General features: G+C 41.9%; 1 protein-coding gene across 6 annotated transcripts in view; it reads left to right on the forward strand.

Annotated features, from left to right (window-relative positions):
* Positions 1–23,152, forward strand: part of kansl1b (KAT8 regulatory NSL complex subunit 1b) — a 200,199-nt gene that overhangs the window by 168,882 nt on the left and 8,165 nt on the right. For all 6 annotated transcript variants that reach the window (XM_072249272.1, XM_072249273.1, XM_072249276.1 and 3 more), the window contains 4 exons: positions 5,449–5,597; positions 6,228–6,349; positions 16,092–16,158; positions 16,253–16,371. In XM_072249272.1, coding sequence (XP_072105373.1) covers positions 5,449–5,597; positions 6,228–6,349; positions 16,092–16,158; positions 16,253–16,371 — 457 coding nt within the window. The remainder of the gene's footprint in view (positions 1–5,448; positions 5,598–6,227; positions 6,350–16,091; positions 16,159–16,252; positions 16,372–23,152) is intronic.

The raw sequence follows: 23,152 nt of genomic DNA on the forward strand, positions 1-23,152 counted from the left end.
GGTATCTCACCATGGCCAACAAAGATACAAAAACCTCTGATTGACCTCTTTGGCCCTGGAGATTTATAATACATTCCAAGATACCCAACACTTCCACCTTCATAATACTGATATGTTCCAGACTATCAATGCATCTCTCCCTAATTCATTACCTTAATTCATTCGTACATTTTTCCTTGGTGAGTACAAGCAATACGTATTCATTTAGGACGTTGTACACATCTCTGGCCTCCATACAGATTAATATTTTGGTCCCTAGCTACCCTCTTTCTCCTAATATACTTATAAAATAATTTGGAATTCTCTTTAATCTTATCTGCCAAGGGTATTTCATGGCCTCCTTTCATCCTCCACACTTACTCAGGTACTCTACTACACTCTTTGTATTCCTTAGGACATGAGCTTACCTAATACCTGTCAAATGATTTTTGTTTTTCCTGATCAAACTTTAAATAACCTTTTGTCATCTAAGATTTCCCTCCACCGTCAGATTTCTGACGGTCCATGTACACTACCTCACTACAGTGCCAACCCCATAACTATTTTCACATTTTACTATCTTATTTTCTAAATTTAAAATATATTGAAGTAGGATTTTTTGAGCTAATCATGCATAATTGTGCATCATGTCAAATCAAAAGAAAAATCGCAAAACCTGTCAGCAATTTACTAAAAATTAAAAATCAAAATTGTGAGGCTAAAAAAAGTATACATCTCCTTCATAATTTGTACGCCAACTTTCCTCAGGTGCAATATACAGCATTACCTTATCAACTCACCCAATTTGTTGATGTACTGTAGAAAATTGGAAGATTACCAGTTTTCAATGAATTGATACGAATAAATACCCCTCTCTCTGTAAGATCCAACAATATGGTAGATTTTCAACAGACCAAACCAAAATGAAGACAAAAGAGCATTCAAGACAAGTCAGGGAAATTATAATGGAGAAGTACTAATCTGGGGAAGGGTACAAGACCATCTGAAAGGCACTGAACATACCTCGGAGCTCAGTGCAGTCTGTCGTGAAAAAGTGGAAAAAATATGAAACTACAGCTACACTGCCTAGGTCGGGCCGTACCTCTAAACTTAGTCACTGGAGAAGAATGGCACTTGTAAGAGAGGCTACTGTGAATGCCAACAGTCACTCTGAGTGAGCGGCAGAAATCAGTGGTTTCAACTGGAGATAAAGTTCATGGCTGCACAATCTCTAAGGCCTTGCATCAAAAGGGTATTTATGGAAGAGTGGCAAGGAAGAAACCCTGGCAAAAAAAAAAAAAGTACATCCTTGCCTGTCAAGACATTGTAAGCATCGCTTAGAAGATACTGACTGTAAAGATGTGGAAGAAGGTCTTGTGGTCGGATGAGACTAAAGTAGAATTTTTAGCCTCAACACTAAATGGTACATGTGGCATAAATCTAATGCTTTACATCAGCCAGGTAACACCATCTCTACCATAGTGTATGGTGGAGGTAGCATCATGCTATGGGGATGCTTTTCAGCAGTAGGGACTGGTAATCTGGTCAGGAATTTTGATGGGAAGATGAATGCTGCCAAATACGGAGAGATTCAGGATAAAAACCTGCTAGAAAGCTTAAACTAAAGAAGAAGTTCGTCTTTCCACAGGACAGCAACCCAAAACACACTGCTAGAAATAGCATGGAGTGGGTTCAAATGAATAAAATTGATGTTCTGGATTGGCCCAGTCAGAGTCCTGGCTTTAGCCTGATCAAACATCTCTGGCAAGACCTCAAGATTGCTGTCCACCATCACTCCCCAACTAACTGGCACAGCTTTAGCAATTTTACAAGGAGGTGTCATATTTGTTAAATAGGGGCCATGCACAATTCTGATTTGATGGAGACTGACGTGAGAAGCATGGAGGAACATTTGGAGAAACTTCTGAAATGCCTGCTTCGCTGCCGCTGCTACTGTGCAATTAAGAATCTCCGGAGGGGAAGGCCCCAAATCCTCGGTTTTGCCTATTGCTGGGGCCGGGGTCGAAGCGCTTGGCAGAGATGGTCCTCGGTGTCGGAGGGCTGGTCGGAGGCTCGAAGTTTTTGTATGGACTCAGAGTTGGACTGTGGTCGGGTGCTTTCAGGATGCTGCATTGGCAAGTTTGTGGTGCTGGAAACTCATGGCAGGGAGAGTTTCTCCCTTCAACTGTCTGCGTGAGATGACGGGACTTTCGAGAGACTTTGAGAATTTTTTTTTACTGTGCCCATGGTCTGTTCTTCATCAAATTATGTTATTGCTTTGCACTGTTGTAACTATATGTTATAATTATGTAGTTTTTGTCAGTTTTTTTTAGTCTTGGTTTGTCTTGTGTTTCTGTGATATCATTCTGGAGGAGCAAATTGTATCGTTTCTTAATGCATGCATCACTAAATGACAATAAAAGGGGACTGCGTGTCCTCATAATCTAAAAAATCTATATCTAAACCTTGCTCCATCACATTGTGCAAAGCTAATAGAGACTTATTCAAAAAGACTACTGGCTGTAATAGCTGCGAGAGGTGGTTCAATTAAATATTAAGCAAAAGAGGATGAATGCTTTTGAACTGCTGACATTTCAGTTTTTGAATTTTTAGTTTTTCATGCTTTACAATTTTCCTCTTTTTTGAGGTTCCACTGTGAAAAAAGGAGCATGTGATTTACAAATCAAAATTCTGTTGAAGTTACCAAAATCCTTGGTTGTAATACTCATTTTGCTGCCACAAAACAACAACATTTCACAACATAGGTCAGTGATAATAAACCTGATTCTGCTAGAGTTGCGCAGCATAGAAATACATCCTTCAGCCCGCTTCAGCTATTTTGACATCATGCCTATCAAAACTAATCCAACTTGCTACAACTCTGGCAACTCATTTGCAGACCCCAACTACTCTGTGTGGGGAAAAAAAATTGATTAGGTTCCCTTTGAACCTCCACCACTTCACCTATGCCCTCTAGCTATAGACACCCTTACAATGGGAAATAGACTCTGGCTATCTGCCCTACTGACGCCTCTCATAATTTTACATACTTGCATCAAGTCACCTCTCAGCAAACAGACCTGGTTTACCCAATCTCTCCTTATAACTCAAGACCTCCAATCCAGGCAACATCCTTGTGACGCTTTTCTGTACTGCCTCTAACTTTAGCACATGCTTCCCATACTGTGACAATCATAGCTGCATACTTCCAAATGCAATCTCTCTGAAGTTCTGTATGGCTACAATGGGACACACTCAATACATTGACCTGTGAATGTAATGATTCCACCAACATTCTTCACGAGTCCATCTACCAGTGTTGCCATTTTCAGGGAATTATGCACTTGCACCTATCATTCAACAACACTCCCCAGGACCTTGCCGTTCACGGTGTATGTCCTGCACTGGCTTAACCTCTTAAAATGCACCACTTTGCATTTGTTAGAGTTAAATTGCAACTGCAATTTTTTTTTTCCTCTTTCCCAGTTGGACTAGACAATCCACTTTAGTCATAGTTGTAGTCATACTTTATTGATCCCGGGGGAAATTGGTTTTCGTTACAGTTGCACCATAAATAATAAATAGTAATGAAACCATAAATAGTTAAATAGTAATATGTAAATTATGCCAGGAAATAAGTCCAGGACCAGCCTATTGGCTCAGGGTGTCTGACCCTCCAAGGGAGGGGTTGTAAAGTTTGATGGCCACAAGCAGGAATGACTTCCTATGACGCTCTGTGTTGCATCTCGGTGGAATGAGTCTCTGGCTGAATGTACTCCTGTGCCCACCCAGTACATTATGTAGTGGATGGGAGACATTGTCCAAGATGGCATGCAACTTGGACAGCATCCTCTTTTCAGACACCACCGTCAGAGAGTCCAGTTTCATCCCCACCACATCACTGGCCTTATGAATGAGTTTGTTGATTCTGTTGGTGTCTGCTACCCTCAGCCTGCTGCCCCAGCACACAACAGCAAACATGATAGCACTGGCCACCACAGACTCATAGAACATCCTCAGCATCGTCCGGCAGATGTTAGAGGACCTCAGTCTCCTCAGGAAATAGAGACGGCTCTGACCTTTCTTGTAGACAGCCTCAGTGTTCTTTGACCAGTCCAGTTTATTGTCAATTCGTATCCCCAGGTATTTGTAATCCTCCACCACGTCCACGCTGACCCCCTGGATGGAAACGGGTCATCGGTACCTTAGCTCTCCTCAGGTCTACCACCAGCTCCTTAGTCTTTTTCACATTAAGCTGCAGATAATTCTGCTCACACCATGTGACAAAGTTTCCTACTGTCTGCTATATACCAGTTAATCGTCCCAACTATGTTCTCGTCCAGATTTTTAATATAGATAACAGATAACACTGGACCCAGCACCAATCCCTGCAGATACCACTAGTCACAGACCCCCAATCTGGAAAACAATACTTCACTACCACTCTCTAACTCATACTAGCAAAGTGAATTTTGTATCCACTTAACTAACTCACCTGGATCCCATGTGATCTAACCTTTTGGGCTAACCTTGTAGGATCTTGTTAAAGGCCTTGCCATCATCATCCTCTTTGTCACCTTTTCAAAAAGAAGAAATTGAAACTAATTTGGGAGAAATGGTTTCCCTCACAAAGCAACATTGACTATTCCTAGTAAGTCTCTGCCTTTTCAAATGCAAATATATCCTGTCTCTCAAAATCTCTTCAATAATTTTCCCACCACTGATCTAATGCTCACTGACCTATAGTCTGGTTTATCCCTGCTTTATAAATAAAGGCACAGCATCAGCTATCTGCTAGCCTTCTGAAGCCTCACCTGTAGGTAACAAAGTAAGAGCCCTTGAAATCTGGTATTGGTTTATTATTGTCACATATACTGAAATACATTGGAAAAACTTAATTTTGTATCCCATCCGTACAGATTATTTTCCTCTGTTGCTTCCTGAAGATCCTAGGATACACTTAGGCTTTGACTTATCCACCTTTTTGTAATTCAGTACTTTAACACCATCTCCTTCATAATGCTGATATATTCCAGGATAATTAATCACTGTTCCCTCCCTTGAATTTACTACCTACCATGTCCTTCTCTACAATAAATACATTCATTTAGGACTTCGCCTATTTCTTGTGGATCCACACAGATTGCCATGTTGATGCTGAACGAGATCTTCTCTCTTGAGTTATTCTACTCTTAATATACTTACAGAATCCTTTAGGAATTTCTAATTTCAGATTTGACCTTGAGAGTCAACCTTGCCTCTTTCCATAGCTGGAGCTCAAGGCTTTGGTGAAGGTGCAGAAGAGATTTACTGAAATGATTCCAAGGATGAGAGACCAGTGCCTAATTATTACTGTATTTCATTGAATCATTAACAGTTGCTGCCTGACTGACCACCTGAGTATGTCCTGCAATTATCTTAACCTTTGTGACATCAGTGATGACTTACTTTTGTATAATTACCTTGCAGCTCGGCAGGCCCTGTCCGACATGGGGAGCACATGTGGTTCTACAGTTAGCTGTCACAGCTCATCCCACAACCAGCTACTGCGGCCGTTGTCCTCATCGGAGAGCTCTGCACCAAGTTTAAACAATACACACACTATGGCCTCCACCTTGGTAAGAAGGAGCTTTTGTTGAGAATAAACTGAAAATTGCAATACCAAGTATCTGTTCAGTGAAATTTTGAGCTCAAGGTATTGTGTGTCAGGATTGAGAGGAACATTTCCCAAGAAGTGGTGAAATATCCAGAAGTCTGGAACAATGCTGGCAAAGTGGATCCAGCATTACCTTAGTAATAGGTGGAAGGTGATGGTGGACAGATGTTCCTCTGGAATCTGGGATCAGTGATGTACCACAACGGTCGGTGCTGTGACCTTTGTTTGTGATGGAATTAGTCATTTGGATGTGAATATAGGGGGTATGATTAATAATTTGCAGGTAAATGACATGAAAATTGCTGTTACAGAGAATAAGAAGGTTGTCTAAGGATCCAGCATGACATAAATCAGGTAGAGTCTTGGCAGAAACAGGGAAAGTGAAATTTAATCCAGAGAAGTGTTTTATCTGCTTTGATGCCATTTATTACAGTACTGTAAATGTGTAGTTACCCAACATATTCACTGACTTATGGACATCTGTAAAAGCACAACCTGTTCATTACCTGGGGATGACCTGTACCCACACTGGAATTTGTTTTTCTGCTTTATATGGGACCTGTGGCACAATGTTTTAATTTTCTTTTAACAGCAAGCAATCAGAAAACGAAGGGGAGAAAATTCCTTTGACATTAACAACATTGTCATTCCAATGTCCGTTGCTGCAACAACTCGTGTAGAGAAGCTTCAATATAAAGAGATCCTCACACCAAGGTATGTGTTCAACATTTGTTTAAAATGCTCACACTGTGATCTGGATTAGATTGAGGGAGATATGCAAGATGCAAAATACACTAGGATGTATATGGTGCGTGAGTAACTGCACAGCATGGTGAATTGTGTTATCAAGGATAAGGCACTAATGACCTCCGGGGCAAGAGTACCAAATCTCATAGCCAAGAAACAGGACCTTCAGCTCATCACCGAAATGTCCCAATTACCACCATGTGGTCTGTATCTCTGTGTCTTGGTGATTCAAGTTCACCCATCATCTTCTGAAGCAGTGTGTAACAAACTGTAACTGCCTTTGGGGTGAGGGGGAGAAAAGCTTTTCCTCAGACACCCCTTCCCCTCCTTACTTTAAACATGCAGTGCCTATAAAAAGTATTCACCCTCCTTGGAAGTTTTCATGTTTTATTGTTTTACAACATTGAATCACAGTGGATTTAACTTGGCTTTTTTTTTACACTGATAAACAGAAAAAGTCTCTTGTGTCAAAGTGAAAACAGATCTCTGCAAAGTGATCTAACTTAATTACAAATATAAACCACAAAATAGATTGCATAAGTATTCACCTCTTTCAAGTCAGTATTTAGTAGATGCCCCTTTGACAGCAGTTACAGCCTTGAGTCTGTGTGGATAGGTCTCGATCAGGTTTCCACATCTGGACACTGCAATTTTTCCTCATTCATTACAAAACTGCTCAAGCCCTGTCAGATTGCATGGGAATTGTGAGTGAACAGCCCTTTTCAAGTCCAGCCACAAATTCTCAATTGGATTGAGGTCTGGATTCTGACATGGCCACTCCAGAACATTAACTTTGTTTGTAAGCCATTCCTGTGTAGCTTTGGCTTTATGCTTGGGGTCGTTGCCTTGCTGGAAAACAAATCTTCTCCCAAGTCGGTGTTCTCTTGCAGGCTGCATTAGGTTTTCCTCCAAGATTTTCCTGTATTTTGCTGCATACATTTTACCCTCTACCTTCACAAGCCTTCCAGGGCCTGCTACAGTGAAGCATTCCCACAGCATGATGTAGTAATCGCCATGCATCACAGTAAGGATGGTGTACCTTTGAAGATGTGTGGTGTTTGACTTACGCCAAGCGTAAGTTCAGTCTGATGGCCAAAAAGCTTAATTTTGGTTTCATCAGACCATAGAACCTACTTCCAGCTGACTTTGGAGTGTCCCACATGCCTACTGGCAAGATTTCATGTGAGTTTTTTTTCCAACAGTGGCTTTCTCTTTGCCACTCTCCCATAAAGCTGCACTGGTGAAGCACCCAGGCAACAGTTGTTGAATGCACAGTCTCCCCTATCTCAGCCACTGAAGCTTGTAGTTCCTCCAGAGTTGTCATAGGTCCCTTGATGGCCTCCCTCACGACTCCCCTTCTTGCATGGTCACTCAGTTTTTGAGGACAGCCTGCTCTGGGCAGATTTATAGCTGTGCCATATTAAGACCATAAGACAAAGGAGCAGAAATCAGCCATTCGGCCCATCGAGTCTGCTTCGCCATTTTATCATGAGCTGATCCATTCTCCCATTTAGTCCCACTCCCCCGCCTTCTCACCATAACCTTTGATGCCCTGGCTACTCAGATACCTATCAATCTCTGCCTTAAATACACCCAATGACTTGGCCTCCACTGCCACCCATGGCAACAAATTCCATAGATTTACCACCCTCTGGCTAAAAAGATTTCTTCACATCTCTGTTCTGAATGGGTGCCCTCCAATCCTTAAGTTATACCCTCTCGTACTGGACTCCCCCATCATGGGAAACAACTTTGCCACATCCACTCTGTCCATGCCTTTCAACATTTGAAATGTTTCTATGAGGTCCCCTCTCATTCTTCCAATCTCCAAGGAATACAGTCCAAGAGTGGACAAACGTTCCTCATATGTTAACCCTCTCATTCCCGGAATTGTTCTAGTGAATCTTCTCTGTACCCCTTCCAACGTCAGCGCATCCTTCCTTAAATAAGGAGACGAAAACTGCCCACAGTACTCCAAGTGAGGTCTTACCAGCACCTTATAGAGCCTCAACATCACATCCCTGCTCCTATACTCTACTCCTCTAGAAATGAATGCCAACATTGCATTCGCCTTCTTCACCACCGACTCAACCTTAAGGGTATCCTGCACAAGGACTCCCAAGTCCCGTTGCATCTCAGAACTTTGAATTCTCTCCCCATTTAAATAATAGTCTGCCCGTTTATTTCTTCTGCCAAAGTGCATAACCATACACTTTCCAACATTGTATTTCATTTGTCACTTCTTTGCCCAGTCTTCCAATCTATCCAAGTCTCTCTGCAGACTCTGTTTCCTCAGCACTATTGGCCCCTCCACCTATCTTTGTATCATCAGCAAACTTAGCCACAAAGCCATCTATTCTATAATCCAAATCGTTGATGTACAACGTAAAAAGCGGCCCCAACACGGACCCCCCTGGAACACCACTGGTAACCGGCAGCCACCCAGAATAGGATCCCTTTATTCCCACTCTGTTTCCTGCCAATCAGCCATCGCCCTATCCACATACATAACTTTCTCGTAATTTCATGGGCTCTTATCTTGTTAAGCAGCCTCGTGTGGCACCTTGTCAAAGGCCTTCTGAAAATCCAAATATGCAACATCCACTGCATCTCCCTTGTCTAGCCTACTTGTAATTTCCTCAAAAAATTGTAATAGGTTTGTCAGGCAGGATTTTCCTTTAAGGAAACCATACTGAGTTCTGCCGATCTTGTCATATGCCTCCAGGTACTCCATAACCTCATCCTTGACAATCGGCTCCAACAATTCCCAACCACCGATGTCAAGCTAACAGGTCTATAGTTTCCTTTTTGCTTCCTTGTCCCCTTCTTAAATAGCAGAGTGACATTTGCAATCTTCCAGTCCTCTGGAACAATGCCAGAATCTATCGACTTCTGAAAGATTATTGCTAATGCTTCCGCAATCTCCACAGCTACTTCCTTCAGAACACCAGGGTGCATTCCATCTGGTCCGGGAGATTAATCTACCCTTAGACTATTCAGCTTCCTGAGTACTTTCTCCGTCGTAATTGTGACTGCGCACACTTCTCTTCCCTGCCACCCTTGAGTGTCTGGTATACTGCTGATGTCTTCCTCAGTACTCTTTCCATTTCTTGATGATTGACTTAACCGTATTCCAAGGAATATTCAATGACTTGGAAGTTTTCTTGTATCCATCTCACGTGCTTTTCGATAACCTTTTCACAGAGTTGCTTGGAGTATTTATTTTTGTCTTCATGGTGTAATTTTTGCCAGGATACTGACTCACCAGCAGTTGGACTTTCCAGATACAGGTGTATTTTTACTACAATCAATTGAAACACCTTGACAGTACACAGGTGATCTCCATTTAACTACTTATGTGACTTCTAAAACCAATTGGCTGCACCTGTGATCATTTGGTGTGTTATATTAAAGGGGGGGGTAAATACTTATGCAATCAATTATTTTGTGTTTTGTATTTGTAGTTAATTTAGATCGCTCTGTAGAGATCCATTTTCACTTTGACACAGAAGAGTCTTTCTCTGTTGGTTAGTGTCAAAAAAAGCTAAATTAAATCCACTTTGATTCAATGTTGTAAAACAATAAAACACGAAAACTTCCAAGGTTTGGGGGGGGGGGGTGAATACTTTTTATAGGTACTGTATGCCCTTATTTTGAACATCTCCTTTGTGGGTAATAGTTTCTTGGTAGGCACTCTATTTAGCCTCCTTATAATTAAAAATACCTTTCTTGGATCCCTTCTCAGCCTTCTCCACCCCAAGCAAACACACACAGCCTGTCTGTTTTCACCTCATAACAGAAACGTTGCACTCCAGTCAAGATTTGTTGAATCTCCTCACCACACTCTTCAGTGTAATCCAAGCCTTTCTATAGTGTGCTGACCAGAACTATATGCAGTCATCCAGATGTGGCCTAGTCATAGTTATGAAGTTGTCCCATGACATCCATACTCTTGTACTTAGGGAGGACTTAGTAGTGCCCATGATGAGCTGAAGACAGTTTTTAAAAGGGTGCAGGTAGGTGTTTCATCTACACAATCTTTAAAGGTAGCAGAATAAACTAAGACAATGGCCTTTCAAAGAAATTTGAATGGAATCTTTATCATCTTTTAATTGAATAGAAATAATTAAGTCATTGTAAATTTATAGTTAGCCTCAGTTGAAGAGCTGTAGCCAATTCTGGGTAGCCCATTTCGAGAATATTGTGAAGGTTTAAGGCTGATTTATACTTGTGCATACCAGCTTACGCCGTAGCCTACACAAGTGGGCTACACCGTTGTGAGCATTTATACTTGTGCGTTGGTGTGTCTGCGTCGCTCTGCAATTCAGGCACGTACACGCATGTGCACGTCACGTATGCGCACGTCACACATGCGCACACACCTGCCCGCACAAGGCTTCATGGTCATGGTAGTTTTTCTTGGGGTAAGCAAGTTTAAAGCGAGCGTCTTTTTTCATAAAAGCAAAATATGTCCTCCATAATTTCGGAGGTCTATAAAGCTTTATGGAAAGCATTGCAGCCAGAGTTCCTTCCCTGCCCTTCAGTCGCTCAATGGGAAGCTATTGCAGCGTAGGAGGAAATGCAATGCTACCAAGCGTACCAATCACAGTTGTTGCGGTCTGTGTTGCCACGACGCGTAGTTACATTTTGGGAGAGGTGCGCGTCGGGCTACGGCATAGGCACTGCGTAGGGTTCGCGGCTACACCATACCTATGGCATCGATTTGACGCACAAGTATAAATCAGCCTTTAGGGTGCAGAAGTAATTTACAGCAATAGTGCCAGTTATCAATTTTTTTTAAAGATTGATATGGTTTTTTCTCTGGCCCAAAGGGTGATGTGAAACATAATGTTTTCACAACTGGAATATTTAATACAGGGGCATGAAGGAAAGGCCGAAATAATTAGGCAAGTTAGATAGTATCAAACAACACAACAGCTTCCTGTTCAGTAACATTTATAATTCTAAGACTGTTCAGCCTTAGGGTTATTGATGATCTTAGGATATTCTTTTCTTCAGATTTGTGATTTTGGACAGTTCACAGGCTATTCTGTAATTGCAAAAGATAACAATTTAAAAAGAATGGGTCCATATACCTAAACACAAGATACTCTGCCGATAACAACAGGAATTCTGCAGATGCTGGAAATTCAAGCAACACACATCAAAGTTGCTGGTGAACGCAGCAGGCCAGGCAGCATCTCTAGGAAGAGGTACAGTCGACGTTTCAGGCCGAGACCCTTTGTCAGGACTAACTGAAGGAAGAGGTAGTAAGAGATTTGAAAATAGGAGGGGGAGGGGGAGATCCAAAATGATAGGAGAAGACTGGAGGGGGAGGGATGGAGCCAAGAGCTGGACAGGTGATTGGCAAAAGGGATACGAGAGGATCATGGGACAGGAGGTCCAGGGAGAAAGACGGGGGCGGGGGTCCCAGAGGATGGGCAAGGGGTATAGTCAGAGGGACAGAGGGAGAAAAAGGAGAGTGAGAGAAAGAATGTGTGTATAAAAATAAATAACAGATGGGGTACGAGGGGGAGGTGGGGTATTAGCGGAAGTTAGAGAAGTCGATGTTCATGCCATCAGGTTGGAGGCTACCCAGACAATATAAGGTGTTGTTCCTCCAACCTGAGTGTGGCTTCATCTTTACAGTAGAGGAGGCCGTGGATAGACATGTCAGAATGGGAATGGGATGTGGAATTAAAATGTGTGGCCACTGGGAGATCCTGCTTTCTCTGGCGGACAGAGCGTAGGTGTTCAGCAAAGCGGTCTCCCAGTCTGCGTCGGGTCTCGCCAATATATAAAAGGCCACATTGGGAGCACCGGACGCAGTATATCACCCCAGCCGACTCACAGGTGAAGTGTCGCCTCACCTGGAAGGACTGTTTGGGGCCCTGAATGGTGGTAAGGGAGGAAGTGTAAGGGCATGCGTAGCACTTGTTCTGCTTACAAGGATAAGTGCCAGGAGGGAGATCAGTGGGGAGGGATGGGGGGGACGAATGGACAAGGGAGTCGTGTAGGGAGCGATCCCTGCGGAAAGCAGGGGGGGGGGGAGGGAAAGATGTGCTTAGTGGTGGGATCCCGTTGGAGCTGGCGGAAGTTACGGAGAATAATATGTTGGACCCGGAGGCTGGTGGGGTGGTAGGTGAGGACCAGGGGAACCCTATTCCTAGTGGGGTGGCGGGAGGATGGAGTGAGAGCAGATGTACGTGAAATGGGGGAGATGCGTTTGAGAGCAGAGTTGATAGTGGAGGAAGGGAAGCCCCTTTCTTTAAAAAAGGAGGACACGAGGGAGATGTCCCTCACTGTTACGAAAGACCTACATTAGTACCCTGTTTTCGCTTTCAGAAGGTGTTTTCACTGTTACAAAAAAAAAGCAGTGCGCGATAAAAGGCAGCGCGCGCGTCGAGCAGCCGCTCTCCCCCGGATTCGGAATGGTATTCTGGCCGGCATTGCTTAAATATGTGCCTGTGAGCAGCCGTTTGCAAGATGAGTTCTGAGGTGTCGGAAAAGCCTGAAAGAGCTCGTAAGGGTGTAACACGTAGCGTAAAACTAGACATAATTAAGCATTTTGATCGTAGTGAACGAAGTAAGGATGAAATGAGTTTGGCTCGTGGAAGCGGACAAACATGATATTGAAGAGGTTTTGGCATCCCATGACCAAGAGCTGATAAATGAAGAGCTGATGCAATTGGAAGAAAAAAGGATAACAATAGAAACTGAATTCATTAGCGAAATGAATGTGAAGCAACTGCGTGAGATTTTCGCTGCAATGATGAAGTACGACTTTAATTTTGAAAGGGTATGTAGGTTTAGGGGATATTTGCAAGATGGTTTGAGTCCTTACAAAGAACTGTGTGATAGAAAAATGCATGAGGTTCAGCAGCCAAGCAAGCCTTCCACATCAGCCACAGCAGACGACAAACCTCGACCTTCGACATCGAGGCGGGCAGAGATAGAAGATGACCTGCCTGCCCTAATGGAAACAGACGATGACGAGATGACACCTCAGTGTCCCACCACCCCAACCCCCAGGCCCTGGACAGATACCGATTCGCGGAGAATGCAGCGGTAGCCGGGACGCACCCAGCACATCTTTAAGAAAAAAGCCGAAATAAACATGCTAATTAATTAGGTGCCGCCCGACACATAATTGTTGGCCCAGTTCAGAGGCGACGCAATTGGAAATCGGCACTGATCTGGGCCGACAATTACCGGCTGGGTGGCGCCTAATTAATTAGCATGTTTGTTTCAGCTTTTTTCTTAAAGATGTGCTGTGTGCCTCTGGGCTACCGCTGGACCCCTGCATGCTTCGCAGATTGGTATCGGTCACCTGGAGGGTGGGGGCCACTGCACCACCCAACCTGCGACAACTCAGCCTAACCCACCATCATCAGTGTGCTCGGCGCTGTCCCGATTCCGGTAAGTGATACTACACTGTACATACATTATTTCTACTTTATATAGGCTGTGTATTTTTACGTGTTATTTGGTATGATTTGGCAGCTTCATAGCTTAAAGGTTACTGGAGAGCGCTTGCGCCGTGTTTTTGCCAACAGCGTTTGCGTGAGATTTTCTGCCAACGGCGCTTGCGTGAGATTTTCGCTACGGAGAACAGTGCAGTAATGATTGTGGAAAAGTATTTCTACTTTATATAGGCTGTGTATTTATCATATCATTCCTGCTTTTACTATATGTTACTGTTATTTTAGGTTTTATATGTTATTTGGCATGATTTGGTAGGTTATTTTTGGGTCTGTGAACGCTCACAAAATTTTCCCATATAAATAAATGGTAATTGCTTCTTTGCTTTACGACATTTCGGCTTACGAACCGTTTCATAGGAACGCTGTACCTTCGGATGGCGGGGGAAACCTGTACTTTATTGTTGCCAAACAATTGATACTAGAGCATACAATCATCATAACGATATTTGATTCTGCACCTCCCGCTCCCTGGATTACAAATTGATAGTAAATATTAAAAATTTTAATTATAAATCATAAATAGAAAATATAAAAATGGAAAGTAAGGTAGTGCAAAAAAACTGAGATGCAGGTCCAGATATTTGGAGGATACAGTCCAGATCCGGGTCAGGATCCGTTCAGCAGTTGGAGGCTACCCAGATGGAATATGAGGTGTTCCTCCTCCTACCTGAGATTGGCCGCATCATGGCACAAGAGGAGGCCATGGACCAACATATCCCAGAATGGGAAGTAGAATTAAAATGGGTGACCACCAGGAAAGCCCAACCTTTATGGCGGATGAAGTGAAGGTGCTCAACAAGGTGGTCCCCCAATCTACATTGGGTCTCACCAAAGTAGAGGGCGCCGCACTGGATACAGTAGGTGACCCCGACAGAGTCATAGGGTGAAGTGCTGCCTCACCTGGAAGGGTTGTTTGTTGCCCCAAATGGTGGTGAGGGAGGAGGTGTAGGGGCAGATGTAGCACTTGTCCCACTTGCAGCACAAGGGCTAGGAGGGAGATTAGTGGGGAGGGACAAATGGAAACAAGGGTGGAGAACAATTCCTGTGGAAATCAGAGGGAGGGGGAGATGTGTTTAGTGGTAGGATCCCGTTGAAGATGGTGGATGTACTGGATGTACAGAGAGTGATGTACTGGATCCGTAGGCTTGTGAGGTGGTAGATAAGGACAAGGGGAACTGTTATGGCAGTGGGAAGATGGGGTGAGAGCGGATGTCCAGAAAATGGAGGCGATGTGGGTGAGGGCAACATCAGTGGTAGGGGAAGGGAAACTATTCTTTGAAGGAGGATGACAGCTCAGATGTTCTGGAATGGAAATTCTCATCCTGAGAACAGAAGCGGTGGAGACAGAGGAACTGTGAGAATGAAATAGCATTTTTACAAGTGACAGGTTGGAAAAGCCCAAGATTGTTTAATGTAATTTCCTCTACGCAAATGTAAAGGAGAATGAAGTAATTGTTATTTTGGATCTGATACAGCACAAAAAAACCCCACAAAAGATAAAGAATACAATAATAGTAATAAACCACAATAAATATAGATACATAAGATAGCCTATATACATGGATTGTACATCTATAAAGTGATGCTAGGCTGTACCTAGGGTGACTGACAGGAAATAATAAAGTAGTGGTGCAGTTAGTGGGTGGAGGTGTTGATCAGCCTCACTGTATAGTCAAGAAAGCTGTGAGGGTCAGTAGGTTTATGAAAGATAGCAGTCAGTCTATCTCCAGAGAGGTTAAGAAAGAGGAGAGAGGAGTCAGAGATGAATCAAGTAAATTTTAGGGCAGGGTGGAAATTGCAAGCAATGTCAATGAAATTGACATGCTCAGCATGGGTGCAGGGAGCAGCACTAATGCTTTGTAGCTCTCACCAAAAGGTGTGAATAGGGAAAGTATGAATGATGTGCCTGCAATGATGGTAGTATTGGAGGAGGAGATGTGATTAAAATGTGTCAGCATGGTTCACAGTGCTGCTATGTTACTCTGTAAGTATGTTAATCCAATAACTGTGAGGACTGTTTTGCCTAAGTATACTTCAAGGTAATTGTCAGATGCCCAGTATAGCTGGTTCAAAATGGCAGAGGTGTGTGTTAGTAATGTTCTGCAATTTTGCTGCTGTCATGCTTTGGACTGAGAGTTGCAGTACAATCTATTCATTTCCATGATGGGAAGTGGACACAAGAGTACCTGATTTTTTTCCATTAAAATCATCTTTTTGTCTTCTAGCTGGCGTGTGGTGGACTTAAAAGCTGATTTAATTAATAACAGATCTGGTGAAGAGGAGCATGAAGAGGTAATGAAACACAGCTAACTTACAGAAAAATCTTGTAAAGTTTATATGGTTGAATATCAATTTTAATAATATACAAATATCGGTTCTGTTTTAGATGGAGGATCTTTCTGATGCAGCATTTAGTTCTCGGCACACAAAATACGAGGAGTTTGAACGCTCTCGGTGGACAACGTGGTTGGCTTCCCCTGTCCATGCCCAGAGACGTGGAAGCAGGTATTGATAAGGATTCACCAGAGTGGCAGCTTCATGGTGTGCTTGTTATTATAGCATGGAGGGAATACTTTTGCTCAAAATTTTGTACCCAATCCAATATTCAGAAGCTAACAGCTTTTGGTTTGCTGCTATAACTTGCACCAGGATGGCTAATCTATAGACAAGCAAACTATATTGATAGGACATGTTGCCTCTCATTCCCCACATACTTTTAATGCAGGTGCTTGATCCCTACTCAACTTCTGACTGAAGTTGGTAAGGTGCTTTGACAAAGATTGTAGGTGTAGGGCATCCTCACTGTTGTGCTTGGAATACATAACTTGGATTGGATATGGTTATTAAAAGTTATGAAAGCTGTATAAGAGTTGTGGTCCAAGTGATGCTTGTAGGAGCAAATTTGTAAGGAGATGGCAGATATTTGTAGTAAGCACAAGGTTGTGACTGTGGGAGATTTTAATTTTCCACACATAGACTGGGAAGCCCATTCTGTAAAAGGGCTGGATGGCTTGGAGTTTGTAAAATGTGTGCAGGATAGTTTTTTGCAGCAATACATAGAGGTACCAACTAGAGAAGGGGCAGTGTTGGATCTCCTGTTAGGGAATGAGATAGGTCAGGTGCCAGAGGTTAGTGTTGGGGAGCACTTCGGGTCCAGTGATCACAATACAATTAGTTTGAGTGTAATTATGGAGAAGGATAGGACTGGACCTAGGATAGAGATTTTTGATTGGAGAAAGGCTAACTTTGAGGAGATGCGAAAGGATTTAGAAGGAGTGGATTGGGAAATTTTGTTTTATGGTAAGGATGTAACAGAGAAATGGAGGTCATTTAAAGGTGAAATTTTGAGGGTTCAGAATCTTTATGTTCCTGTTAGGTTGAAAGGAAAGGTTAAAAGTTTGAGAGAGCCATGGTTTTCAAGAGATATTAGAAACTTAGTTCAGAAAAAGAGAGGGATCTTCAGTAAATATAGGCAGCTTGGAGTTAATGAGGTGCTCAAGGAATATAAAGAATGTAAAAGGAATCTTAAGAAAGAAATTAGAAAAGTTAAAAGAAGATACGAGGCTGCTTTGGCAAGTAAGGTGAAAATAAATCCAAAGGGTTTCTACAGTTATGTTAGTGGCAAAAGGATAGTGAGGGATAAAATTGGTCCCTTGGAGAATCAAAGTGGACGGCCTTATGTGGAGCTAAAAGAGATGGGGGAGATTTTGAACAATTTCTTTTCTTCGGTATTCACTAAGGAGAAGGATATTGAATTGTGTAAGGTAAAGGAAACAAGTAGGGTAGTTATGGAAAGTATGATAATTATAGAAGAGGAAGTACTGGCACTTTCAAGGAATATAAAAGTGGATAAGTCCCCGGGTCCGGACAAGATATTCCCTAGGACCTTGAGGGAAGTTAGTGTAGAAATAGCAGGGGCTCTGACAGAAATATTTCAAATGTCATTAGAAATGGGGATGGTGCCGGAGGATTGGCATATTGCTCATGCTGTTCCATTGTTTAAAAAGGGTTCTAAGAGTAAACCTGGCAATTAGCGGCCTGTGAGTTTGACATCAGTGGTGGGTAAATTGATGGAAAGTATTCTTAGAGATGGTGTATATATAATCATCTGGATAGACAGGGTCTGATTAGGAACAGTCAACATGGATTTGTGCGTGGAAGGTCATGCTTGACAAATCTTACTGAATTTTTTGAAGAGATTACTAAGAAAGGGTCGGACTTCCGGGTCATCAAGGGAATGGCGGCGTAAGGAAAAGGTCTCTCGACAAAAAAGAAGGTAAACTGCCCCATAATCGAATTTAGACAAATACTTAATATTGCATAACTATATTAATAAAAGGGGCAAGGATGATGTCTAAGAACAAGATTAAAAAGTCCGCCCCGAAGGCTGATAAACATAAAGAGACGCAGCAAGGCGACGGGCCTAGCTCCCCCACGGCAAGCCAGGACGGAGATAATGAGGGGGAAATCGGTGACTCTGTCCTTGATTCTCGGAGAGATTCGCGAGTTCCGACAAGATAACAGCAAACAGCTGGAAGATATTAAAGGAGAAATAGTAAAAACTAACTCGCGGACAGATGAAGCCGAAGCGAGGATTGTTGGAATTGAAGAGAAGCTACAAAACGCAGAGGAGGTGATAGCAGAAATGCTGAAGCTGCAAGACCAGCTCCAGTGGAAACTAATAGATCAAGAAGGCTGCTCGAGAAGGGAAAATATGAGGATTTACGGAGTTCCCGAAGGAACTGAAGGTAAACCCGGATTGATGATTCCCTTCGTGGAGAAGCTACTTAGAGAGAACCTTGATATACCGGCCGCAAAAGACCTACAGATAGAAAGAGCTCACCGCGCGTTGGCACCACAGCCTCCAGCAGGCGCCCAGCCCAGATCGATTCTGGTCAGATTTCTCAGTTACAGAGCGAAGGAAGAGGTGCTTAAAAGGGCATGGCAAAAGAAAGGTTTCACGTGGAGCAACTGTAAAATCAGTTTAGACCACGACTACGCACCGGGGATTCTTGCCAGACGGAAGGAATATACGGAAACACGGAGAGTCCTGAAGGAAAACAACATCAGGTTCCAGACCCTGTATCCAGCTCGGCTGAGAGTCTTTTACGACGAAGGGACAAAAACTTACGCTACGGTGGAGGAGGCAACATTGGACCTGGCGGACCGGGGACTACCTATTAAAGTTATCACCCAACCGGAGTCGCTACTGGAGAGGATTCGGCAGAAGTCGTGGCAGTTAGTGGGGCGAGGACGCTCCACTCGAACCAGAGTGTCAAACTACAAGGAAAAGCTGCAAATATTCAGACGCGAATGTACAGAGAACACAGATTAATGAAGAGAAATGACTGAAAAGAGTAAATCGGACTTAAAGGTAAAATGAAAACTGGTAACTGAAAATAAACTAGATGGAATAACTTGAATGATAGCAATATGGTCGAGACATAAATAGGAGAAAATTCTCTATGATTATTCAAACTGCTGAGGGCCCCCTAACACAGGGTGAAGATAGAGGTTATCCCTCTGAACTGAGACGGGTCGGTGCTCAGGCCTCACTGTGGGAAGTCGGGAAAATTTTTCAAATGTTGCACGTTCAAAAATGTCTAGGGTGTGGTTATATGTCTTGGTTTACTGTTGAGAAGGGATTGCTTACTGTTTGGTTAGAAAAGGAGAGTTTTTTTTTCTACTAGAGAAAAATGCAAACTGAATTGGTAAAAATAATTTCCTATAATGTTAATGGGGTTTTGAATCCAATTAAAAGAAATAAGGTTATGTCTAAATTGAAAAAAGAGAGGGCACAAATAGCTTTCCTCCAGGAAACACATATGAGCCAATCTGAACATGGAAAATTAAAAAGAATGGGCTTTAAGCATGTATTTTATTCATCATATAAATTGAGTCACAAAAGAGGGGTAGCTACTTTAATATCAAGTACTCTTAATTATGAACATATTTCAGAGACTAGAGACAAAGAAGGACGGTTCGTAAAAATCACAGGAAGAATAGAAGGGACAGAAATAACATTGCTGAATGTTTATGCTCCTCCAGGTTGTGAATGATCATTTTATAGACACATTTTTGACCTAATGGTCAGTTCTCAAGGGGTAGTAATTTGTGGAGGGGATTTTAATATTAGATTAAATCCTATATTAGATTCTTCAAGAATAGTTACTCAGAATAAACCTCTGACTCGGAAAGTGAATTCATTGATGGAGGAGTTGGGAATTATAGATGTCTGGAGGGAATTACACCCTACTAATAAAGATTATACATATTACTCTTTCCCTCATTCAGCCTATTCAAGGATAGACTATTTCTTTATCTTTAATACAGATAGACTCAGGGTAAAAAACTGTAATATTGCAACAATTGATCTGTCAGATCATAGCCCAGTCTCTATGTCTCTAATCCTGGAAAGGAAAATGAGGAAAACACTATGGAGGCTAAACTCACATATACTCAATAACCCGAAAGTAATGGAGAGATTAAGGGGAGAAATCAAAGAATATCTAGACCTTAATGACACGGGAGAAACATCACCAGTGATCTTATGGGATACATTGAAAGCTGTACTGAGAGGGAAAATTATTTCCATTACCACTCACGTGAAAAAAATCAATGCACAAAAATTAGCAGACCTTCAAGGAAAATTAAAACAACTTCAAGTTGTAGATAGCAACAAAAGTAATTCAAATCGAAAACAGGAAATTAGGAAATTGCAAAGTGAAATTGATGATATTTATACGTTGGAAACTCAAAGAAATTTTCTTTACCTGAGACAAAGGAATTATGAAGTAGGAGGTAAATCAGCTAGATTATTAGCATATAAATTACGAAAACAACAAGCAGACAATACAATTCATAAAATAAAGAATCCAAAGACAAAGCTTGTGGAGAGTACAATAGGGAAAATTCAAGATAGTTTTGAAACATATTATCGAGAGCTGTACTCCCAACCCCGGGCCCCCAGTGAGCCCTATATAGACAGTGTATTGAATTTTTTAGATCTACCTAAACTTACAGATTTACAAAATGAAAGTTTATTAGAACCAGTAACTGTCAAAGAACTGAACGTGGCCATCTCTAGGTTAAAGGCTGGAAAGTCCCCGGGTTCTGATGGGTTTACCTCAGAGTGGTACAAGTCCCTGAAGACACAGTTAGCCCCATTACTACTTAACACCTTTAATTGGATCTTGCAGAGAGGAGAAACTCCACCTTCCTGGAGAGAAGCGATTATTTCAGTTATTCCTAAAGAGGGTAAAGATAAACTAGAATGTGGCAATTATCGGCCAATTAGTGTTCTTAATTTAGATTACAAACTATTTACATCTATATTAGCGCGCAGATTGGAAAAGCTTTTACCTGGCCTAATCCACTTAGACCAGACTGGATTTATTCAACAAAGACAAACACAGGACAACATAAGGAGAACTCTGCACATATTAGAACAGGTTAATAAGAACGAGACAGAGACAATGGTAGTAGGATTGGACGCTGAGAAAGCTTTTGATTCGCTTAGTTGGGCATTCCTATACAGAGTGTCAGGAAGATTCGGCTTTCAAGAAAAGTTTATTAAAGTAATTCAGACTCTATATGACAGCCCTACAGCCCGAATTAAGATAAATGGGGACCTCTCTGACTCCTTCATCTTAGAGAGAGGCACTAGACAGGGATGCCCAATTTCTCCTCTCCTTTTTGCGCTATATATTGAACCGCTTGCCCAACTAATAAGACAGAGCAAAATCGTAAAAGGTATCAAGGTGGCAGGGATTGAACAGAAAGTGGCGTTATTCGCAGATGACGTTTTGGTCTATCTGAGTGAACCAGAAAAATCATTTATAGGATTGTTTACACTGTTGGATGACTTTGGGAAAATATCAGGTTATAAAATAAATGTAAAGAAAACGCAGGTTATGTCCCTAAATTATACACCATCCAAAAAATTGCAGGATACATATGATCTTAAGTGGGAAGCTAAATCATTAAAATATTTAGGAATAACCCTGCCGAAGGATCTTTCAACACTATCACAGGTAAATTATGGGCCATTAATCTCAGAGATAAAAGCAGATATGCATAGATGGAATCTTATCCCCTTTTTAAGTTTAAATTCAAGGATAAATACTATAAAAATGAATATTCTTCCTCGGTTATTGTATCTTTTCCGTACTTTACCGGTGGAGGTGGATGATAATCAATTCAGGGAATGGGACAAATGGATTTCCCGCTTCATTTGGCAAGGAAAGAAACCTAGAATTCGATATAACACCTTACAGTTAGGGAAGGAAGGAGGAGGTATGGTTCTTCCTTGCCTGAGAAATTATTTTTATGCCTCACAGATAAACCCCTCTGTTATATTGGTGTAATAGGGAATATAAGGCTAGATGGAAGGAAATAGAATTTGGATTAGTTGACAGTTTTCCTCTTCAGGCCTCAATAGCTGGCAAAGGATTGATGGCCCAGTTGGAAAAATTTAAAAACGCTTGGATAAATCTTACATTAAAAGTATGGCAGAAGGTGGTTAATTCATGTGGAATTAATAACATGTTAAAACTCTTTAGATGGTGTGCATATGATACCGAATTCCTTCCCAACAGAGGAGATAAAAGATTTGAGCTATGGATAAAGAAAGGTCTTACAACCTACCTCTCATTTATAGATAAAAGAGTATTACAAAGTTTCCAAATCCTGCAGGACAAACATGGTCGAGAACATAATGACTTTTTTAGGTACCTTCAAGTACGAAACTATGTTAACCAGAGTTGTAGATATACAGACCTATCAACAGTAGAATTAGAATTTTTCAAGATTCTGAATTTGGCTTGCAGTTCAATACCTAGTAAATCAGTTTCTCGATTATATAATGCACTCTCCCATGCTAAAAATGTAAATACACTGTATATTAAAGAGAAGTGGGAGAAAGAAGCGGGGTTGGTACTTTCAGAAGAGGCTTGGGAGAAAATCTGTAGCTTTCAATGGTCCTCGACTAATTCTTTGACTTGGAGAGAACATTGTTGGAAAAACATTATAAGATACTTCAAGACCCCATATCAGGAAAAATATAAAGATACAAATGTGATGTGTTGGAGAAGGTGCGGCTCCAAGGAGGCAAATAATTTTCATATTTTTTGGGATTGCCCTAAATTAAGTCTATTTTGGGAAGGTATTCATAGAACATTAGTTAAGGTACTTAGGTCCCAGATACCTCTGAACTTTGAGACGCTCTATTTGGGGCATGTATTGTTTCTTGAACAGAAGGAAGATATAAAGTTGCTGCAGGCCCTCT

Source organism: Mobula birostris, chromosome X (assembly GCF_030028105.1).
Source record: "Mobula birostris isolate sMobBir1 chromosome X, sMobBir1.hap1, whole genome shotgun sequence".
NCBI lineage: Eukaryota > Metazoa > Chordata > Chondrichthyes > Myliobatiformes > Myliobatidae > Mobula > Mobula birostris.